The following is a 17636-nucleotide window of genomic DNA, read 5'->3' on the forward strand; positions in this document are numbered from 1 at the left end:
TTAGAGACGGTATTGTGGGTCTATTAGATGTACTGACATGAAGCTTGGTTAAGACATTCATGGTCGCCAGAGGATGAATTTGAATGACTTTGATGAACCCCTGACTTTTCATTTGTCGTTCACCGCTTCACTTCATGCCAGGATACGACTGAAATTAATGACGAAATTCCCACCAACCTCAGCTGTACCTTCAGATAAACGCTAACGTAAAATTCTAACATGCTAAACAACACATTTTCCTGAGATAATGAAAGTTAGCGGTTAACATGTTAACATTGAGTATTTTCACATGCTAACATTAACACTGATAGCTTGCAAGTTTCCCTGGAAGCAGATCTCTATGCAGTTAGCTACAAAAGCTAATCTAGGAGGCTAGTTTCTGTGCTTACTGTCGGCTGGACTCAGGGACAAGTGTTTGAAATGATTTATGTAAAATTTAAGTTTATCTGTAAAGCATTAAGAGGCCTGTGCTGCTTGCTTGTCCCAACATTCGCTGTGTTTTTTTTGTTTAGTTGTGTTTTTGCCAGGGTCATGATTACTAAATCTCTACAATTAAGGTGCTTTGCGCAAAGTTAGCGTTACTCTCAGTCAGAATAGCTACAACTATATTTAAAAAAAAAAAAAAAAAAAAGGATCCAGGTTGAAAAATAATGGAATTTTCCTTTAGCACGCTAACATGCTAAATGTCAATATGGTAATGTTAACATGTGAAAATGCTAACATCTCCTGAATCGCTACAGCTGAGTTGGTGAAAGTTAGAATAATGGCCAGAATTATGAGAATTAAAGGAACCAGGTTGAACCAGAATGACCGCCTCGCAGTTGTATGAAAATCAAGTCTTTTGATTTAGGTAACAACATGACCTTTCCTCTGACGCCACCTTCATACTTTTGCAGATGAACAAACCAAAAGTTATTATCATTTTTTCCTTTAAAAGAGTTTCCCAGATAGTGCAAAGACATCCCAAAAAGGAACAATGAAAAAAAAACCCAACAAAAACAAAACATTATAGTCAGAACTTCTTCAAGACATAACATGACCCAGTTTGTCAACTAGGACACTTTTAACTAAATGTAAAATAGCCGTCACATCTCCTCCTCTGCACAGCTTTATGAGATCTAAAATGTAACAACGACATAATAAAAATATGCTATTTGAGCTGAAAGTCTTTGGATTGTTTTTTAGGCTAGCCCTTCTGTGGCTCAACTGGCAGTAAAGACAATTATTTAACAAAAAAAAACCAAAAAAAATCCGGATTTGGGCTCACGGGATCTGTTTGTTATGGCTTGTAGAAAAAAAATTGGAAAAAGGTTAAATGTGTTAAAAAAAAATTCAATGGACCTGATTTGTCACCACAGTGAGCATGTAGAAGTGTCCTCATTGAGCTGCCTGACGCGTCCTCGTTATCCATGTTATCCCGCGCCGCCGTACGGACAGCTCACGGTGTCCTTGTTGCCATGGACTCCATAGCATCTGCTGCAACCGCTGAGGGACTCCTCGGGGGTCTGCTGCCTCATCATTGAAATGCTTCAAATGTTGACCCTCTTGCAGCCACTAAGGGTCTTCGTCCATGTCGTCCAGGTTTGGCGACATGATGAAGTGTTTGGGGTAGTGCAGGCCTCTCTCGTCGGCGTACTCCTCCCAGCGGGTGTCGTCGCTCTCATGGGTGATGTAGCGCTCACCTCGACGGGTCTCGAACTCCCTGAGGTCCAGCCAGGTCTGGTAGTCCTGTAGAATGACGACAACAACAACAGGAAACAACAGGAAAACAGCAAGATTCAAACCAAGGAACTCCCATTAAATCAATGACACATGGTTCACAATCTTTACTCAAAAATAGAGCACTTTAGTGACCAGGTCACAGTTGGTAGAGGTGAAAGAAGTAGTGTTTCGATCCACAATGTAAAAATCCTGCATTAAAAATGTCACTCAAGTAAAAGTAAGAGTATCATCGGTAAAATTGCAAACTGAATATCTAAGTAACTGAGTATTTTTGGATTTTGGACTATTGGTTGGACAATCTGAAAAGATTTTAGAGTCTAATGGTACTGTTGAGGGGAAACATTGTAATCATACCCATTTTCTATAATATCGGGGGGGTTAATTTACTTTATAACAGTCATCATATTTTGTATTTTCATTATAGGTTTTTAAAGTTTTTAAAAGTTAAATATTTCCATTTAAAACATAGTGGAATACAAGTATAAAGTAGCATTGTATTAAAATACTCAAGTGAGTAAATATGTTTTAGTCACGTTGACGTGGTCATCTTTCTCCAGTAATGTAAAGGAGAAACTTGGTTTTTCTAATCGGAGGCAGGGGATTAGCTAGATTTTTCCTGGAGAAATTTGGTTTCTTGGCCATGTATACACGTAAAACAGGTTTCTGAATCGAGAAGAAAGTATCACTGTACATCCTTGTATTTTAATTAACTCCATTGAAAAACTGAATGAAACTAGCAAAAAGTAGCCTGTATTAGTCTAAATAAGTCAGCTTTCAAATCTGAATATTTGACGTTTTGTAAAATTCAGACGCATTCAGCTGTGCTCTCAATTCACCGTCAACCACACAAAATGAAGCCAGAAAGCAGTGTATCGCATCACAACTACAGTCACAATAAAAAGCCCCTTTTTCCAAAATAAGGTCGGGGAGTAGAGGAGTTACCTGACTACTGACCTGCTGCATGTATACACAGATTTACAGTTGCCAGATAACTACAGTGTATGTAAACGTTTTCTGAGATTACCCATGTAACCTGTTTTCTCTGAGTAACCTGGATACTTGAGTGCATGTAAACGCATTGACTTAAAATAGCTTTCACATGCAGCTTAAGTGGTTGACTGATATCTGCAGGAACTTGTTGTCATAAATGCTCTAGTACTTATTTATCAGTACGGTGTGAACATTTTATTTTGAAATCTCTCCTGTTCCTGTGTTTTACAATACTATGTAAAAGTAAAGGGCAGTATTCAGTACCTGCAGCCAGGGGTGGCTCAGTGATTTGTCCACACTGTAGCGCTTCCTCATCTTCACCTGCAGCAGGTTGTTAATCAGGTCTGTGGCTGTGAGCAAGAACAAAAACAACACCTTAAATCCACTCAGAGAATCTGCTTTAAAATCTGATGTTTTTCTATTCAACCGTGAGGCCAGTCATTTAGGATTCATGGCCCTTAAAGTATTTTAACTTTTTAACTTGTACCAGAAAATTTCAGTTCCTCTACTGTATTAGTTACTTGTTAATCCACTATCATTTCTCAGTTTCCTTTTCAAAGTGAAAGTGGGAAGGAAAATATACTTAATTTCTCAAATAAAACAGGTTTCAAAAGATAAAAGAACATCAAAATGGTAAATGTGCAGCATTTAGTTCTTTCCAACTTTACCTTAAAACTTGTCAGCTGTGTAGACTAAATGTTTAACCATATACATATGATTCCTGGAACACACTTGATTCAGTGTAAAGTTTAAAACCATAATGACCCAAAATTTCCACAAAACTGAAAAAACGCAGGGACCCAAACATGTCAGCATCCTACTAATGGAGCACTACTACATAAAGATAGTTCCAAGATGTTTAAATATGCTCCTGCTCATGTTTTAATTACAGAAATGCATGAAAAGTTATTGGAAGAATTAACTACTCCTTCAAAATATCCCCAAAACATCACAACTGTACGGTGCATACTTGATTTTAATCTGATTTCTAGTCTACTTTTCTTATGTCTACAACTTGTTTTGGTCTTGTGTGGACCAGTTATGTCAACCATATTGTCTCTCCAGCACTACAAAATGTTAAAAGAAGTTCATCTACATATAGTGACGCGTTGGTCCTCGAATGTACTTGCATTTATTTAGGGCTGCAACTAATGATTATTTTCATAATTAAAATCCGACCATTTTCTCTAAGTCCATAGAATGTCAGAATATAGTGAAAAATGGACATCACATTTTCCCAGAGTCCTTGTTGATGTCATCAGATCAGTCTTATTTCAATCAACCAACCTGAAAATATTCAGTTTACAATGACATAGAACAGATAAAATCAGCAAATCCGCCTAGTAACGTACTCTCGTGTAAGCGCAGTCGGATTCCCCTAGCACAACGGTTGTCTTTTCCTAAGTCCTTATGAATCCTCCTTCACATCTTTCCTTGACCTCACAATGTTTTCCATCAAGGTCAAGGAAAAGCTGTTAGAAAAGGACATTTTGACTTTTCGACTGCAGCCCGAGCCTTGGTCTTTGCTTTGCCTCAAGCTGCTTATAGACCAATTTGGTGATAAGATCTAAAACTGTCCCTTACCCTCCACTGAGATCTCCTTCCAGGGGTTGGGTGGGTACATGAAGGCAGCGTTCTGGATCTGGTCGTTGATGTCTTCGTCCTCGTTGAAGGGAAACGTCCCGCTCAGACTGACGTAGATGATAACGCCGACTGACCACATGTCCAGAGATCGGTTGTAGCCTTTGCTGCGAAGAACCTCAGGCGCCAAGTAGGCTGGAGTGCCAACTACCGAACGACGGAAAGACTTCTCCCCGATGATACGTGCAAAGCCGAAGTCGCAAAGTTTCACCTGGAGGAAAATGGAGAATTGAATGTTCCTCTGAAGTAATACTACATTAGAGCAGAAAGACGAGACAATGACTGGAGTTTTAAGATGATGTGTTCTAACCTGAGGAAAGGGTTCTGCTGACGCCAGGAGGACGTTCTCGGGCTTCAGGTCACAGTGGACGATGTTCTTGAAGTGAAGATGTCTGAGGGCAACCAGGATCTGTGAACACAACATGTGCAAAGTGATTTAATACTCAACAGTCAGAGCGCTCCAGCGAAAAACAGCAACAATTTCCGATTGAATCTCAGAGATCTCGCAAGACCTTAGTCCAAATTTGCAGACAAATTCTATACAACAGCTGATTGACACATCTTACCCTCACACAGACCTCATAAACTCTTCCTATAGATGATTGGACAAACAAACTCACTCGCTGGCCGGTCATTGGTCTTTGCTTTAAAACTTTAAAAACAAGGTGTCTGTTTCTTAAAAATTTTGAAATTTCTCTAGAATATTGCAGCGAAATCAGTCTCCGAATAAGTTATATAAATTGACCGTATAGCTGCAGAATCACACGTGGTTCTGTGTCTAAACTACCGTGTTTAAAGATGCATTCATTTGTGATTTAGTGCTCTAAAGTTAATGTTGTTTTTCCAACATTAACATTAAAGCTGCAATGGTTAGTTGATCGACAGAAAATTGTGAACTTTTGTCATTTTGACAATCAATTTATCATTTAAGGAATTTTTAAAGAAAACAATGGCAAAATGTCCTCAGTTCATCATCTCAAATGTGAGAATCTGCTGTTTTCCTCTGTTCTATATCTTTGAAAACTGAACATCTTTGGTTTTTCTTGACTGTTGGTTGGACAAAATAAGACGTGTGATGTTACCTTTGGTTCTGGGACACTGTTATAACATTTTATAGACCACACAACTGATTTTCAAGTAAATAGTCTGTACATTAATGGACAATAAAAATACTCATAAGTTGCAGCCCTAATTAACATATTATTACTTAATAAATTAGTTATGGTGGATGTGTCAGCAAACATTTGGTATTTACACATCTAGCAAATACAGACCCACATGGACATTCATTTGGAATCGTGTTTGTGTCCACCTGATGAATGTAAGTCCAGAATTCACTCTCCTTTTAGCTCTATTTTGGTCTCCAACAACTTCTCGGCTCTTTAGCTCCTTCAGAACCAAGACAGTAAAGTTTGGGGGCCACGAAACCAAAACCAATGAGCGGAAAGATGCCAAAATGCTCTGTGGAGGTGAGGGGAACTGCAGTGTCGGCTGATTCTGGTGTATAGCTCAGCAGTTCAGAGGTTTGTGGTAGTCACTCACCTGTGTAACCAGGAACTTGGTGAGGCGTTCGGGCAGTCGACTCTTCTCGCTGGATAAAATCGTCTCCAACATGTCGCCATGAAGCTTCTCCATGACGACAAACACCTGTTCGGGCGTCTCAAACATGCACTCCAGGTTAACGATACCAGGGTGGTGGAGGTTCTGTCAGACACAAGACGAAAAACTGCTAATGTTGGACAAAGCAATTTGATGGAATAATGCACTACGCCTTAACTCCGTACTCTGAGACATATTCATACATTTCTTTCTTTGTTTTTTAATATCTTTTGTATATTTTCATTTATATTAACAAATCAGGAAGGAAGATAAAAAGAAACAAAGAAAATTATAGTAAAATAAAATGCACTTTACCATTTACAACAGCAAAAGAAAGATGAATATGAGTTAGTACTGACATATCCAAAGAGCTTAATCTTCCGAAAGTCCCAAATTAATTATTTAGTCCTAGAGCACGCATGGCTTGTTTCCGCTTTGTGACCAGATTTGATTTAATTTGATCTAATCTTGTTTTAAACTGGCACCAGTCGGTGTGTCGTACCTGGAGGATGGCCACCTCGTTCCTCAGCTGGCTCTCCTGCTTGGTGGGAAACCTCATTTTGTCAATGATTTTGATCGCTACGTCTCTGCCGGTCTTTCTGTGTTTACCTGCAGAGGACGAGGGTGAAGAAAGGAGGTTCTTTATTAATCGTTAATTCAGCTGACATTAGAGAGAATGATGTGCAATCGGCAGAAATGACGAGAGACACAATGATCCACAACTGCGGCAATGTTCACTTATTTTTCTACATTTTATGTCAAACAGAAGCTAACGTCTCAACAGAAGCCTGTGGCTGTAATTGTAATGTGCTCCCCATTTTCACTGGTTTGAACCCAAAGTGCTGCCGCACAGGTGCGGTTTTATTTCATTTGTTTCAAGTCTCACCTCCGTAGACGATCCCAAACTGTCCGGAGCCGAGGACCTCGTCTGCAAAGATCTGATACACTGAACTGATATCCTGAACAAGAAAAAGATCGGAGCGGTTTCAAAAGTTGTCAAATTTCTAATCTTTACAAAGTCAGTTATATCCAGAACAGAATTATCTCCACACGCCAGTAAAATGTTACTGTTAACATGACCTAAACTAAATTGGTGAATTAAAGGTTTGTTTGTCCCAATTCTTTGTTTGTGACACTAAAATATGCAGACAATGTTTTGTGTATCAGTACGAGCCAGTGAGTATGGAGGCCCAGAAGTGACAAATGTCACAAATAAAAAAAAATAGAGGGAGGTAGGTAAATGGCAGAGTCAAATAAATTTGCTATAGTGACAGTGGCAGCCTGGCTAAATGGATGGCACTGTGGGTCCGATGATCCAGAGTGAAACAGTTGTTGGATGGACTGCCACGACGTTTTGTTCAAACATTCACGGACCCCAGAGGATAAATCCTATTGGAGATCCTCATCCACAACATTTTCGATTATCAGAGGCTTCACTTCATGTCCTCCAAAAGGTTATAAAGACCACCGAATGTGGATTAATCTGCTGCTGAAAATGGTCCCCAACAAATGCACCATTTCCTCCTGTTTGTTTAGATAAAACTTTAGTGACCAGCTGTTTTAGGAGAATTACTAAACTTTCTTTTTCTTTTTTTAAAACATGAAAGCTGTGAGCTGTTTTTAGAGATTTACATCTTCAGTAGGAACCAATGGGCTTGGAGCCAAGTGCGACAGGATCTGGTCTTTTATGGGATTTGCTGATAATCTCATCAATTGAAGCCCAGACTCGCTGCACAGACAGAGGTAGACAAGATGCAATAGCTGGGATATGTAACTCCTGGGGGTGCATGTGATAAAACTGCCAACAGAAACTTTTATTTAACTCACTTACAGTATTGGAGGTTAAGTAAAACCCATTAGTGCTGTTCGCTGCTATAGAGTGAATACCAGAAAACATCGCTATACCACAAAGAATTCAGAATCAGAGAAGGAGAAAAGACTAATGCTGGCAGTTTCTAAAAAGCCGAATGAGACATTTGTTTCTCAGAATCCCAGTGATTTAATAAAAGAACACATCAAAGAGATCATTATTGTTGTTCATCCCCTGTTAAGTTTAAAAAACAAAACAAAATGTGTTGCCCAAAAACACTGCACTGTCAAAACTGGACAAAAATATAAAATATACGACTTACCACATTTTCTTGTATCTGGGAGTTGGAAACTGATATGCTGATAGAAAGTTCCTCTGAGGAGAGACAGGACAAAAAAATGCAGTATGTAAATGTGAAAGCCACGGATACTGTAATCCATAACCACACATGTAAACCCCCTCACTTACTGTCCAGCAGAGACGTGTGGGGTTTTATTTTTCTAACCTTTAAATCATTAAAATCTCATTTCCTACGTTTCCTTGTTTAATAAAGAACAAGATGACAGGAGATTTCCAGCTGAGATCAAACCAGCAGATGTGTTTGTTAAACACGAGATGAAAGAGCACTGAGGATGTTTCCAGCTGGTACAACAATCTCAAATCATTTTCTAGATTTCAAAAAAATAAAAGCTTCTATTTCCCGTCTCCTTTTTTTTTTCTCCCCCCCCCCACTGTGTTTAGTACTATACGTGTGCATGTGCAAAAACAGGATTCTCTCTCAAAGCGTCCCAGACTGTTACGTGCAGTGTTAATTCAGCATGACATTAAAAGGCGCGTTCTGCGTAGATGAAACCCGCCGCTGTGAGTGAGTTTCCACTGATGAGCCGATATGGACTTCAGATCGCTGACTGGGGTTTGATTGGGTCATCGCTCCGCGATCAATAGCTGCAGTCTGATGTAGGAAGGCAGCTGTTTAATATTGAGGTCACCAGTTAGGTCATCATTCAGAGAGTTTACGTAACTTTATCGACAGAAATGTGGACTGTGGGAAGGTCACATGCACAATACTGAGGAATTTCAACTCAGTGTATTCATTCTTAAAAAAAAAGTTGGCAAGAACATCATTTAGCTCAGTGTACAAGGAAAAGTGCGTCGTCCTATTTCAGTAAGAATCCTTCCTTCCTGTCGTACCAATTTGCTGTTCCTGCCGTTCACTTCCACCATCTGTTTCATAATAAAAGACTTCCAAGAGTTCAGAGAAGCAGAATCCAATTTCATCCCTGGAATGCTTTTACTGTGAAAAATGTGCAGGAATCGTTTTCATCTACAGCAGCTTAAAGGAATAGTTTGACATTTTGTTAGAAAAAAAAAAAAAAATTGGCTTTTCTCCAAGAGTTAGATGAGAAGATTAGTATCAGTCCCCTGTCTGCGCATAAAGCACAGAGCTGGTTAGCTTAGCTTAGCATGAAGGCTGGAAACGGGGAGAGGCAGCTAGCCCGACTCTGTCCACTGTACAAAAATCCACCGACCCACACCTCTGAAGCTCATCGATTACCTCGCTGTATCCCCTTTGTTTAAACCGTACAAAAACACCAACGCAAAGGGATGTAAGGGTGGTATCAATTTTCTCATCTTACTCTCGGACAGAGAGAAAATGTTGAACTGCTCCTTTAAAATCTAAAACCCTCACAGCAGTTGAGGGAACAAATTCAAGTTCCAATCCCAGAGGGTTTTCATTGTGGAAGATCTGCAGGACGTGTTTCCTTTCATTTAACAGGAAGTTAACACGATGAAGACATTAAAGGAATAACTTGAGATTTTGGGAATCAGGAAATCAGGAATGAAGGAATCACTGAATCTTAGGATCAGTCCAGACTTCATTTGGTTTGTCTGCTAAATTTTGGGGTTATTTTTCTGGAGTTGGTTGGTAATTAAATAAATGTACCAATACGACAATGTAAAAATACTCCACTAAAAGTCTGACATTCGAAGTCATAATCAAGTACAAGTACAGAAATATTATGAGCAAAATCTAAAGTAAAAGGGCCTGATCTGGTTCTGACATTATTAGATTGTGTGAGCAGCATTTTACTGTTGTAGCTGCTTGAGTTGGAGCTACTTTTAACTACTTCATATAAAGTCTGGTAGTTGAGTACAGTGGTGCCCAGCCCGGGGGTCTACTACATTTATTTGTCAAATAAAAAGGGCAATATTAAGTCTAAGTAACATTAAGTACAAGTACCTCAAAAAGTACAGTTCTCAAGTAAATCTAGTTACTTAATTTTCCACCAAAAGTGCAGTAAATACAAACAAAACATATAATATAACCATGATTGTTGGTGTTGGGGGGGGGGGCAAATAAACCAAAAACTCAGAATGAGATGCAAATCACCCGCAGTGAACTCTGTCGTTGGGAAATAAACGGAATGAAATAACATTTCATAATAACGAGCTGAGTTTTAAAACGTGATTGGATTATTTTACAGTTTCAAGGTTTACGTTACATGTTTTGTTTTAATGTTTAAATATGGAACATTCTGGGTCTCTGCAGAGTTCGGATAAACGCACGACAACACGCTGACTGTGAACGCAGCATTTAGTGTTTGCGTGTCACCTGATCACTATTCAGAGTTTACGTAACTTTACCGACACTGATGTATCTGCATTAGAGCTCCCAAGCATCTCATAACGTAGTGTAATATTTGCCCGCTCTATTACATGTTTTTATTTACTCCTGTCATTTTTCGGTTTTATGTTACTCTTGTTATGCACCATTGCGGTCACTAAAAGGTCCGCTGTTTTTTACTGTTTGTCATTGAGACGGTTAAAAAAAAAACTAAACTAAACTAAAAGCTTCGTTACATCATCTGTCCATTAAATTATTGAAGTGTGTGTCATTGCCAAACAAAACATCCATTTTCGGACCGAAGCTGAAGCTCGACATTAATTACCCAACAGGTGGAGAAAACAGCTGACTGCATCCTCTAAATTACAACTGTTTCACAACAATAAAGGTCTTCCATAATAGCTAATGGTCATTTTTTTTTAATACCACAAGGTCTGTTTAGACATTTAGTACTGGAAATCTAATGTTTGGATGAAACTTAAAACTCTTATCTTCAGACAAAAGGATAGTTTAACCTGAGATGAATCAGAGCGAGATGAAGCGGAAAATCCTCTGAAATCCCTTCAATCGTGTTAAAGTGTGTCCGTGTGCGTGTGCTTGTGTGTGTGTGTGTGTGTGCGTGTGCTTGTGTGTGTGTGTGTGTGTGTGTGTGTGTGTGTGTGTGTTTGTGTGTGTGTGGTGTGTGTGTGTGTGTGTGGTGGCGGGGTTGTATATCAGTTGTCTCCTGGAACAATATTTGGAAGATCTTCACAGACAAAGCCACACATTCATTAGAACATAAAAACATATCAGAGTCTCATCTGATTTGAGAAGTTACAAAACTCAACCGCCAGGGGCGCCACTGGGTCGGGCTTTCCAAGAAGCATTAAGCACAATCTGCCTTTTTTTTTAAGTTAAATTTGGTTAAATTAGTTGAACAATGTGGAGGAAATTTTTGGGGCCGATCTTATTTTCTCAATGCTTCCCCAAGGACACATCGCACGTATGCGTGGCGTTAACCTGTTAAAGGCCAGGTCTGGTGATTTTCTACATTTTTGTTACCGTCAACAAATCCCCTGCAAAGACCAACACTGTCTCCACACGGACCCATGGAGGACCCAGCGCAACCCGACATACATGAACTGTGTTTCCGAAAAAAAAAAAAAAAGGGAAGACCTGGTCCCAGGGGGGCCCCGAGCGCAGCCGGATGATTGATGGAAAAGTATCAATAGCAGCAATACCATAATAACAATGAATTAAGAACAAGTATAGTGTCTGAATAAAGTCACAGACACTAAATTCGTTCATATGCCTCAAGACCCACTGGGGTCTTGGACATATTGACACACAGTAGAACAAGACCTTGTCCTACCAGACCCGTGAAGACCTCTCCAACACCGTACTGCTGCTGCAAACACGCCCTGACACAACAAGTCTGCAGCTGAAATAGTCCCCGACAAACACACCGTTTCCTCCTTTTTGTGTAAGGTTCGCTAAAAACTACAGGGTCCAGCGGTTTTAGGAAATTACTGAGCCCTTTTAAAAACACGAATGTTGTATATGTTAGCCCATTTTAAAGATTTACGTCCTCGGGAGGAACCAGTTGGCTCGCAGCAGACAGACGAGGGAAGTCAGAAAGTGCTGAGGGACGAACACACTGTTGGTTTTTGTCTTTTCTTGGAATTTGTTACGTGTCGTACCCGTTTCTCTCTCCCCTCATTTTCCTTCCTGCCCCTAAACATTCAACTATCTAACGAGGGCAAAAAAGACTGTAAACATCTATTACTGAGAACCGTTGGCCCGCTTTACTGCTAACTGAGTCTGAAGCGCCAGTATTTGACTGAGGCTCACGCGCACATTATAAAAAGAGCGCTGGCAGCTGGAGACGATAAGGTGATCCCGCAGTTTTTGGTACAAAAGTAATGAGACGAAAATGTTCATCGTCTCCCAGAGGGAGAATTAGCTGTGATGTGGCCAGTGACGCGGTCAGAGCTGTGGAAGGTTTGACACTGGAAGCGCAGGGGGATAGGCCGCGGGCAGACAGCTCACGGTGGCGCTGTGTGTTTTAGGCCCGCTTCCTGAATATCGCCGAGGCTGAGTTTCAGCTTGGGAATCGGCGACAGCTGATGGAGGAGCAGACTGATGACTCGTTGTTACAACGGGACACAGTTACAATTACAATTTTCCAGGGAGGAAAATTAAAGCAGGCCCAGAGAGTCTCTTTTTCATGCCCCCGCGTGGCTGATCAATAATTCTGATTAAATCCTGTATTGACAGTTTATCAGGACTGAAGCTCTGCCTGTCCACACTGCATTTGGCGTTTTGTTCTTCTGCTACTTTCACTTCTACTTTCACTTCAGTGGAGTCTTATGCTGGGCTGACCCCACCAGCTGAGCACTCCCTTTACTGTAAACTGTACTGAAACACAGTTTTGTGTACTATGCTGTAAAGAGAGATAAAATTCTGTTTCTTCCAGGTATTTTTGTTGAAGATTTATAAGAAATGCTCTTTGAGCCTTAGCTATATTGTTGTTTTCAGATATTTTTTAGACCAAAGAGATGACTGGGTTGAGCCTGAAGTGTCCGTTTCTGATACTCACTGTGGTCCTTCCCCTGGCCGGGCCCGGTGCCGACGCTGGCCTTGGGCGTGACGGGCATCAGCGCCTGTCGGATGGCCTTCTCCCAGCTCTGGCCCACGTCCCGTCCCACGCCGGACGCCGCCAAGACGGGGTTGTGGTACAGGCTGCCGGTGTCCTCCCCAACGTAGTAAACCATGTTGGCCGTGATCACCTCGAAGCAGTGCGAGTTGCTGCCCTGAGGCAGGCTGCCGAAGTCCTGCGCCGGCTCCACCTGCAGGATCTCGGACAGTGGGATCTCCTGCGGTTCGTGGGGACAAACGCAAAGTCACACAGAACAATCAGATTCCTGTCATTTTTATAGGTCAGGTTCAAGCCCCCTGGAAGAGCCAAAGTAATCGGAAAATGTTCCTGTTGTGTGTCCGACCCCCACTTTCAGCCCAGAAAAACCAAACCTCTCTCTCCTCTCTTTAAATTCTGGTAAACTGCACTTGCCATAGCTGTTTTAAGAATCATTTCGGCCAATAAGAAGCATCCACAAGGTCTTGAGATGATCCAGAGGACACAGGTTCAGCTGGCTAATATTCCCTCCATCCCAGCACCTCTCCTCTCTTTGCTAAACTGTGAGACAACTCTTTGTATTTCAGTGTTTAAAACTTCCCTTCCTTCCTTCTCTGGCAGAGTGCAGCCCCCTTCCAGCCCTCCGAAAACCCTAAATCCTGCCAGATCAAACATAAAAAGGAGAATGGCTCGGTGGTGTCTTTATGCCCCTTGGTGTCATCTGAACGTCTTGTGTTTTGCCAAGTCCCCCCCACCCCCTTCGACACCAACCACGCCCTCCCATCAGCTTTTATTCATCCTGTGATTAAAAGCCAGGACATGCCTCGGCCGCTCCGGGCACGAGTCAGCGTGGCGACGTGCCAGAGAGGCGGCAGGGAAGCGACCCAAGGTCCTGAAACCGCCACAGCTCTCCCCCTGTGCCTCTCGCCGCGCTCTCACTTTCTCTTCAAACGAGGGTTTCTGCAGCGCTTTGTGGTAAAGGTCAGCAGGTCGCTGGCAGACAAGATGAAAGGAGGTGGAGCATGAGAGAGGAAAATGATGGAGAGTGAAAAGAGCTGCAGCTGCACCCACCGGTTCTGACCTGAATTCACAATCACGTCATCGCTGGATATTTCTAAGAAACAAGTTCTCCACCTTGGGAACTCAAAACTAGATCAAAAGAAAAGTGCGTTTTTGCGTTCAACCTTCAACTAACCTGTTGGTTAAGTCTCTGGTTGGTTGGCTGGTGTCTGTTAAAACTGCAGAGGAAGAAACCTCAAATATACGCTGGTTCGGGTCCACGGTTCAACGACTGTTAAAAATCAGCGCTCCAGGTGTAGCAGGCAACTACGGCAGCAGCTCTGATGCTGCTAAATCCTGACACGGTCAGTTAGTTGACAGGAGTATATGAAAAATGTTAAATATATTAATCGTTTCAACAATAAGTCATGTTCTATATTTTTCTTAAAGTCAACAAAACTTCAGAACCTACAATGAATTGAAATGGTGTGTGTGTGTGTGTGTGTGTGTGTGTGTGTGTCCAAAACCTGATACGTCTTATCTCTTTGAGCCATAGAGCTCCATTGTTTCCAAAAACCATTAAAAACACATCAGTTAGCCACACTGTCGCTCTGGGTGACATGTTCCTTCATTACCATGAACACACACACACGCCTTAGTTTATTTTGATTCAGTCCCCCACACACACACACACACACACACACACACACACACACACACACACACACACACACTGTCCTGCTGCCACAAATACCAGGGCACCAAATGTGGATTAATCCACCGCTGAAAATAGTCCCCAACAAAGTCACTATTCCCTCCTGTTTGAGTTTTAGAAAAATACTGAGAATTTTTTTTTTTTTTTAATGAAATTTTATAACAAAGTGAAGAAGTCAGAAAGTGTTGAAAGACGCACTAACACATTGTTGGTTTTGGTCTTTTCATGGGATTTGCTGACAGTAACAAAAATAGAGAACGCTTAACTTTATCCCTTAAAACACGTCATCTTTTATAGTATCTACGACTTATCGTATGGCAGCTAACTAATCCAGACGTTTGTTTGAATCACAGCTACCTTTAGTAGTTAATTGATATTTGCATTTCACATTATTCTGTCAACTTTGAAGACCAGACGTAAAAACATTTTTAAAAAACTTTTCTCTTACGTTAGTGTCTTTAGAGATGTTTCTGTTGTTTAGCCTACCCTCGAGGATATAAAGGGGTTGAACAAAATACTGGAAACGCCTACAGTCAGTACAACACAACGCAGTTAAACAGCCCCACAAACTACATCCTGTACAACGATCACAAAGTTGAATCAGCACTTCTCTAGTCCAGTTTCAGTCTAAACCGGAACCCTTGCGAAGGGAGGTTTTATTGTTTTGGTGGATTGTTTTACTGGCACATGACTCCTGCAGAAAAGAATAGCTCTTAAGTCACATGATAACTCACCGTATACATCGAAACTGTTACTGTCAATCATAAAAGGCGTGAAAACCTCCATATAACGATGAAATTGTTCGTCTAATATTTTTCTTTCCTACATTTTCCTGAAACAAATTGGATGGCTATTAGTGAAAGGTGACGACCTACTGTAAACACCCTGACATGATAAGCATAATTACAGTGAATAATCTGGTTATAATTAGACAGTGATGGAGCTGAATGTTACTGTATGAACCCGACTCCCTCCTGCCTTCTCTTCACGCCGCTGCTTTGTTTGGCCGAGCGGCTGAAACCAGATCCGAACTGACCGGGTCTCCTACCTTGTAATACTTGGCTCCACTTTCATTCTGAAACAGGGTCAGGCTCTTGCTGTCCAGCCTCCAGTAATGTCTCTTCCTCTGCAAAGACAAAGAAGATCATCTGGGAGAAGGCTCGGCACATTCAGGAGCGTTTTTTTTAAACCTACAACAGTCCACAGATATATTAGAGAACTGGACATTTTAACATTGAAGTGCATGAACAGTGTGTTCATGTACACAATGCTCCATGTAAACATGATGTGCAAAGTGAAATTAATAATCATGACGTCAGTTAAAAACAAGCCATAAATTAATGAATAAATTAATGAGAAAAGCGTGTTTTATCAGGTGTATGTTTTAGTCGCTGTATTTATTAGGATTCGTGTCTTGTTAGGAGGTGTGGTTTGTCCACCTAAATGTTTATCGGGGCAAATGTTTAGAACATGTTTTTTTTGTCGGGGCGCAAATTCGAGGTAACGCAGTAGAAGTTTTTGTGACCAAAAAGCTCGATATACGTCGTGCACAGTATTTCTGTTCACACAAAATGGAAGACATAAAATCCGAGGGACAACATGTTGAAGCGAGAAAACTCCCATGGTCCCAAGAGGAGTAAAAGACGAGGAAACACGTGTAACATAAAACTAGACAATAAACACCTAACATCCAGTAATACATCACCACACATTCAATGAAAATAAAACCCACATCCAAAAAAATACAGCAAAGACAATTACAATGGCTAAAGAGAGTTGATTTGTGAATCTGTGATCCTTCCCATGAAAAAGTCCTAACTTACTTACTAAAAACTGAATGTGTAAAAAAAAAAAAAACTCAAGGTACTTTCCATGAACTGGTGTTATCGCTATGCTGACAACGTACCGTTGCTATTTGTGAACACAAGCACCGCGGAACATACCCAGTTCATGATACTGCGTATACGATGCATCTTCTGTTGTTCAACCCTGAGCTTTGCCGACAGTAGTTTGTTCCTAAAGTTAGTGTCACTGTTTATTACCTCAAAAACCACGAAATGACACTGTATCGAGTCAATAAAACCTGATTTCTGTGAAACAGGAACCAACGTTTTCAGGAACTCTTATATTTGCAGGAACCTAATATTTCAGCAACCACAGATTCACAGGAGAGCGACTGGTCCAGGATTGTTCTTAAATAGGAGACACAGTTTCAGTTCTATCTCAAAAGTATTAAACGAATCGAAATTTTGATGGCGCTAGATTAAAAGTTAAAGAATCAAAGTTACTGCAGTTCATCCGGATGGGAAGGCGAATGGTGTGTATAGTCGTCGAGAGATTTCCCTTAAAAACCACCAATATTCAACCTCACTGTGGCGCTAGAGTGAAAGTCAGACGATCACCAGTGCCGGTAAGGTTCGTCCCCTGGGGAACACGAATGCCTGTACAAAATTTCAAGGCAATCCCTCTAATAGTTGAGATGTTTCAGTCTGGACCAAAGCGTTGGACAGGTCCGACCGATGTCCCCATCCCTAGAGCCAAGCCGGAATCAAGGCTTAAAAAAAAAAAAAAAGGGTTCAAATCCGTGCGTCTGAGATACAATATTACCTCTGCAGCAAAAAAAAAAAAAAATAACAGAAAGTGTATGAACAAGTGTATGAAGAGGTCAAACGGAAATGGGAATAAAAACAACAGATCAAGTTTGAGATACTACATGATAAAGGTCGGCACGAAGGATATACTAAAGTTGGGTGATATGACGATAGTGTACCAGGAGACCGCCTTCTGTCAAGGTGTATATTTTGTTATATATATGTCACCTGGCCGTGTGTTTATCAGGGTAAACGTTTAGTATTAACGTTAAGTTTCTTCATATTTTTGTTGCACGTTTTCAAGACTCAAAAGGTTTTACTTGTCACCT

At 40.9% G+C, this 17636-nt stretch overlaps 1 protein-coding gene across 1 annotated transcript in view; it reads right to left on the bottom strand.

The window, feature by feature from the left end:
• Positions 1-640: 640 nt before the first annotated feature.
• Positions 641-17636, bottom strand: part of LOC120788816 (serine/threonine-protein kinase D3-like) — a 45412-nt gene continuing 28416 nt past the window's right edge. Inside the window, exons 9-18 of the mRNA XM_040124969.1 lie at positions 15765-15842; positions 12967-13243; positions 8085-8137; positions 6839-6911; positions 6455-6561; positions 5896-6057; positions 4664-4762; positions 4297-4564; positions 2977-3062; positions 641-1728 (exon numbers count right to left, since the gene is read on the bottom strand). Coding sequence (XP_039980903.1) covers positions 1555-1728; positions 2977-3062; positions 4297-4564; positions 4664-4762; positions 5896-6057; positions 6455-6561; positions 6839-6911; positions 8085-8137; positions 12967-13243; positions 15765-15842 — 1377 coding nt within the window. The 3' untranslated portion in view covers positions 641-1554. The remainder of the gene's footprint in view (positions 1729-2976; positions 3063-4296; positions 4565-4663; positions 4763-5895; positions 6058-6454; positions 6562-6838; positions 6912-8084; positions 8138-12966; positions 13244-15764; positions 15843-17636) is intronic.

This window comes from Xiphias gladius, chromosome 4 (genome assembly GCF_016859285.1).
Source record: "Xiphias gladius isolate SHS-SW01 ecotype Sanya breed wild chromosome 4, ASM1685928v1, whole genome shotgun sequence".
NCBI classification, from domain to species: domain Eukaryota; kingdom Metazoa; phylum Chordata; class Actinopteri; order Istiophoriformes; family Xiphiidae; genus Xiphias; species Xiphias gladius.